This window comes from Sapajus apella, unplaced genomic scaffold (genome assembly GCF_009761245.1).
Source record: "Sapajus apella isolate SASKATOON/1434 unplaced genomic scaffold, GSC_monkey_1.0 scaffold118, whole genome shotgun sequence".
Lineage (NCBI taxonomy): Eukaryota > Metazoa > Chordata > Mammalia > Primates > Cebidae > Sapajus > Sapajus apella.
The window spans coordinates 4327869-4332850 of NW_022437058.1; the positions used below are offsets into that span (position 1 = coordinate 4327869).

Here is a 4982-nt window from a genome sequence, read left to right on the forward strand (position 1 = left end):
ATGCGGACCGGAGGCCAGCCGGGCCCCCTGCTCTGGTCTCTGCTGCTGCTGCTGCTGCTTCTGAGCCCAAAGGCCGCCCCTGCCCCGCAGTCCCGCGCCCCTAGTCCCTCGCAGGCTCCGGGGGAGGCCAGAGAGAGCCCGGGGGTGCAGGAGGGCCGGGAGCCCGCAGTCAGAACTCAAGGTCCGTTTGAAGCAGAGGGCGTGGGGCCGAGCGGACCTCGGAGGCAGAGGGCAGGGCGCAGGGAGCATTTGAGCGGGCCCCTGGGCCACAGGGGCAGGGGGTCGAGGTCTCGGCAAGACCAGGTGGGGTGAGCAGCGTCAGGGAGACATGGGGGAACTGCGGCCACAGGCGGTGGGTAGGAGGCGGGGCTCTGGGCCTGGTGCCTAGGGCCGGAAGTCACCCGAATCCGTTGTGTCTTTCCCCTCTGCTCCCAACCAGGTGGCCCCAGAGACGGCATCAGGCACAGTTGGTCAGGGGGTCAGGCTGCCCACTCTCGGTCCCAGGACTGGGTGTGGTGCCCACGGAACTGGATGGGGGTGCCGGGGCCTGGCGCTGGGGCTGGGTGAAGGGAGAGCACCAGGACTGCTGCGCGCGGAGAATGGGATGGGCCCTGGGGCCTCATGTCCACTTACTGAGGCCTGGAAGCACAGGCCAGGGACCAGGGCACTGCCTCTCAGGAGCCCAGGCTCACAGCTCCGCCTCCCAGGCAGGAGTCTCAGAACCAACGTTGACCGTAGCAGCCCCAACCCTCACCTTTAAAAAATAAAACATCAGGCCGGGCGCGGTGGCTCAAGCCTGTAATCCCAGCACTTTGGGAGGCCGAGGCGGGTGGATCACGAGGTCAAGAGATCGAGACCATCCTGGTCAACATGGTGAAACCCCGTCTCTACTAAAAATACAAAAAACATTAGCTGGGCATGGTGGCGCATGCCTATAATCCCAGCTACTCAGGAGGTTGAGGCAGGAGAATTGCCTGAACCCAGGAGGTGGAGGTTGCGGTGAGCCGAGATTGCGCCATTGCACTTCAACCTGGGTAACAAGAGCGAAACTCCGTCTCAAAAAAAAAAATAAAAAATAAAATAAAATAAAACATCAGGAATCAGATAGGGGGAGCAAGTTTTCCCAAGTCACACAGCACAACAGACTTCTGCCTGCAGGTCTCTCTCCCTGGGCTACTGGGGTGGGGTGGAGAGGGCATACAGTGTTCTGGTGGGGAAATAAAGTCCCAGGGCTGGGTTCCAGTCCACCCGTCCTCGGCAGGCCTGGTTAAGGATAAGCTGCTGTGACCACACTGGGTCAGCCTTGCCCCTCCCGCCAGACCCCTGGGCCCTCATTCCCACAGAGCCTGCTCAATTGTGCTCTGTCATCTGGTCCTGGTAGTGGCCATAGAAGGCAGATGCTGTGGTAGCCTTCGGTCATTTTGGCCAGGTCACCTATTCTTTGGCCTTGGTTTTCCCATTTGTGAAGAGAGCAGAGGCCTCACTGGGGTGGCATTCATGGGCACAACTAGTGTCTCTAACAGGTGGACGGGGGTGTCTCTACAGTGTGTGGGAAGCCTCAGGTGGTGGGGAAGATCTATGGTGGCCAGGACGCAGCGGCTGGCCAGTGGCCATGGCAGGCCAGCCTTCTCTACCGGGGCTCACACCTCTGCGGAGCTGTCCTCATTGACTCCCGCTGGCTGCTGTCAACTGCCCATTGCTTTCTCAAGTGAGTCCTCCTTCCCTGGGCCCCCAGCAGAGGGGCTGGTGGGGAGAAAGATGCAAGGGACGAGGCTGGGGTGGGTTCTGTCTTTCTCCTCTGGGCTTTGCTCTGGGGAAGTCTGCTGCCACCAAACTAATGTGGTGCCTGCCTTCGGCCCGCGGTCCCCTCTACCAGGACTGTCCTCCCCACTCTCCACCCAGTGCTTCCTCCATCTGCCCAGACCCTCCTGATCCTCCATCTTGAGCTCTGGCAGGGGGGTCCCTGGCCCCTGTGTCTGTCTGCTCAGCCCAGCCGTGCCTGAGAGCATTGGCAGCGCCTGTCTCGGCCACCAGCAGGGCTTTTCCTCAGTGTCCACACTCTCCTGTGAGTCAGACTCCAGCAGGGACTGGGGACTCTGCATGTAGCCAGCGGCCAGGCGATTCTTTTTTTCTGTAAAACTCTATGCCTGGAGGAGCTGTGCCAGGCTGCACAGGTGGGAAGAGTAGAGTGACATGGACAGCCGGGTGCAACTCCTCTGGCCCTCCTGAACCTGACTCAGTGCCCAGCTTCTGAACAGTTGGAGGGACCCAGAGGGAGAGGAAGGTATCACAGTCCAGGTAGGGAGTCAGCTTGGGCACTTAGTGGCTTTGGGACTCCAACTGGGCGCTGTGGGCATCTCCTTTGTGCCACACCACACAAGACCCTCTATGGCATAGGGTGTGGCAAGACCCCAAGTGAAGGTGTCTCTATGGGAAGGTGAGACACAAGCTCCAACAAGCAGGATGTAGGAGGGAAAGCGCAGAGTGGGTGACAAGAGCTGACTCGAGGCAGGGGCGTCCGGAGAGATGCCGCAGCCCTGAGGGAGGATGAGGAGCCGCAGGGGCTTCCCAGAAGGGGAGGTTTTGGTATGGGGAGTGTGGCCAGGGCTTTCCTGGTGGCTGACCCATGTGAACAAAGTGACAAAGGTCAGAAGTTTCGTCAGTTGTGTTCAGGAACAAGGAGAGCTTCAGTTTCATGCATTCATCCGGGCATTGAACAAATACTGTATGAGTGCTTACAACAGTGGGAAAGACACCCTGAGAGAGGGCAGGAAAGGTGGTTAGGCCAGGAAGCGGGTCATAGGCAGCCTTCAGAAAGGTCAGGCTGGAGCCGGAATTAAGCCAGAGCTCCTCTTATGTAAAATAAAAGGGCTTGATTTGATGACTCTGTCCAGGACTTTTCTGGCCCTAGGATTCTCTGCTCCTCTGATTCAAGGGTGTGCTGGGGAAGCCATATGTCCTGAGGTTGTGAGTAGACTATCCATTAGCCTCAAAAAAAGAAGAGGTCCATGGCAGGGCACGGTGGCTCACACCTGTAATCCCAGCACTTTGGGAGGCTGAGGCGGGCCCATCACCTGAGATTGGGAGTTCAAGACCAGCCTGACCAACATGGAGAAACCCCGTCTCTACTAAAAATACAAAAAATTAGCTGGGCGTGGTGGCGCATGCCTGTAATCCCAGCTACTTGGGAGGCTGAGGCAGGAGAATCACTTGAACCTGGGAGGCGGAGTTTGCTATGAGCCGAGATCGTGCCATTGCACTCCAGCCTGGGCAACAAGAGTGAAACTCAGTCTCAAAAAAAAAAAGAGGGCTCCTGACTGTCAGAAAGGGGGATACAAAGCTGTCTGGAATCATGTCAGGGGAGAAGGACCCAGAGGTATGTGGGCAGTTACACGTGGATGCAAGAGAAGGTGCTGCTCTGCACTCCTAGAGGATGGTAAAAATGGGGCTTTCCTCCTCCAGCAAATCCCAGGCCCTGGAGAACTATCAGGTTCTGTTGGGAAACACCCAACTGTATCATGAAACCCAGCACACCCGGAAGATATCTGTGTACCGGATCATCACCCACCCAGACTTTGAGAAGCTCCACCCCTTTGGGAGTGACATTGCCATGTTGCAGCTGCACCCGCCTGTGAACTTCACTTCCTACATTGTCCCCATCTGCCTCCCATCCTGGAACATGCAGCTGCCCAGTAATGTGTCCTGTTGGATAACCGGCTGGGGAATGCTCACCGAAGACCGTGAGGGGGTGTGGGAGTGGCGGGAAGATGAAGGAGGGGAGGGAGAGGGAGGCGGGAGAGAAGAAGGGAGGATGGCTTAACTAGGCAAAGAGGAAGCCACTGGACTTGGCCCTTTGCGCCTCATTTCCATGACCTGTAAGCTGAGGACCACCACGCTGGGTCCCTTCTAGTTCTGAAAGTGTGTGATTTCATAGCTTTAGAGTTCCCTGAGTCCCAGGCTCTGAAGTCTGGGAATCTTTAATTTTTGAGAATCCAGAATCTGGGTTGAGTCTTCACGGTTCTTCATTTTAAGGTTTTAATCAGCCATGGGTCTGAGATGACTCGACTGAACTCCAAAAGGTGCTTGGGGGCTGGCCCATTCTAGGTCACCACCAAACACTTGGATCATCCCTTGCTTGGAAGATGCTTGGGAAGAATGGAGAGAACACTCATGGTGGCTCCGCACTCTGAGGCTGCATGATCCAGTTAGAATGATTGCGATGCAGAAGTGCTGACCCTCTCTGAACCTCACTTTGCTCTTATCCTAACCTGGGTCTTTCATGTACTTCACAGTCTTGTTAACGGGCTGAATAATGGGTGTTATGTGTGTTTTTATTGTTAGATGGGTAAAAGAGAAATGTAGGCAAAGGTGTATACACAAGAGTGTTTATTGAAGAAAGGAGTGTTTATAGTTTAGGGAAATGCTATAGTAAGATGTTAAGGGAAAAAGGAAGAACATGTATTTAATTATGTGTAGGGTATTTCTCAACAGAGGTGCTGTATGTGTTTTTGATAGAATATGTCTTCACTGAGTGAGCTCTGCTAGCATCCATGGCTTTTGACTACTAGATGGAGGGGGTTCTCCCTGATCATCTGCTAGCTGGCCCCCAGCACTCACACACACACAACTGGTTATGCTTTGAGGGTAGAGGCAACATATACTTGTTTTAATATCCCAGCCTGTGCTCCTGGGCTGGTACCACTGGGCTGCCTGGCACTGACAGACATGCACTCTTGCCTGTAGCTTCTGAACTGGTCACCCAGCTTCCATTCCTCTGTGCCCCCAATTTAGGCTCACTTGGATGTCAGAGTGTTACTTTAAATGTTAGTCATGGCCGGGCGCTGTGGCTCAAGCCTGTAATCCCAGCACTTTGGGAGGCCGAGGCGGGTGGATCACGAGGTCAAGAGATCGAGACCATCCTGGTCAACATGGTGAAACCCCGTCTCTACTAAAACTACAAAAAATTGGCTGGGCATGGTGGC

General features: G+C 55.5%; 1 protein-coding gene across 1 annotated transcript; it reads left to right on the plus strand.

Moving 5' to 3' along the window:
- On the plus strand, positions 1–3901 carry PRSS47 (serine protease 47). The gene is made up of 3 exons (XM_032260552.1): positions 1–303; positions 1524–1708; positions 3463–3901. The coding sequence occupies exons 1-3, from the start codon at positions 1–3 to the stop codon at positions 3818–3820; spliced, it is 846 nt and encodes a 281-aa protein (XP_032116443.1). The 3' UTR covers positions 3821–3901.
- The last annotated feature ends 1081 nt before the right edge of the window (positions 3902–4982 follow it).

Bases quoted from the DNA above. Each gene is read 5' to 3' on its own strand.
- PRSS47 (XM_032260552.1), top strand. From the start codon at position 1: ATGCGGACCGGAGGCCAGCCGGGCCCCCTGCTCTGGTCTCTGCTGCTG. The intron at 304-1,523 runs GTGGGGTGAGCA...TGTCTCTAACAG, and splicing joins CGAGGTCTCGGCAAGACCAG to GTGGACGGGGGTGTCTCTAC. The intron at 1,709-3,462 runs GTGAGTCCTCCT...TTCCTCCTCCAG, and splicing joins ACTGCCCATTGCTTTCTCAA to CAAATCCCAGGCCCTGGAGA.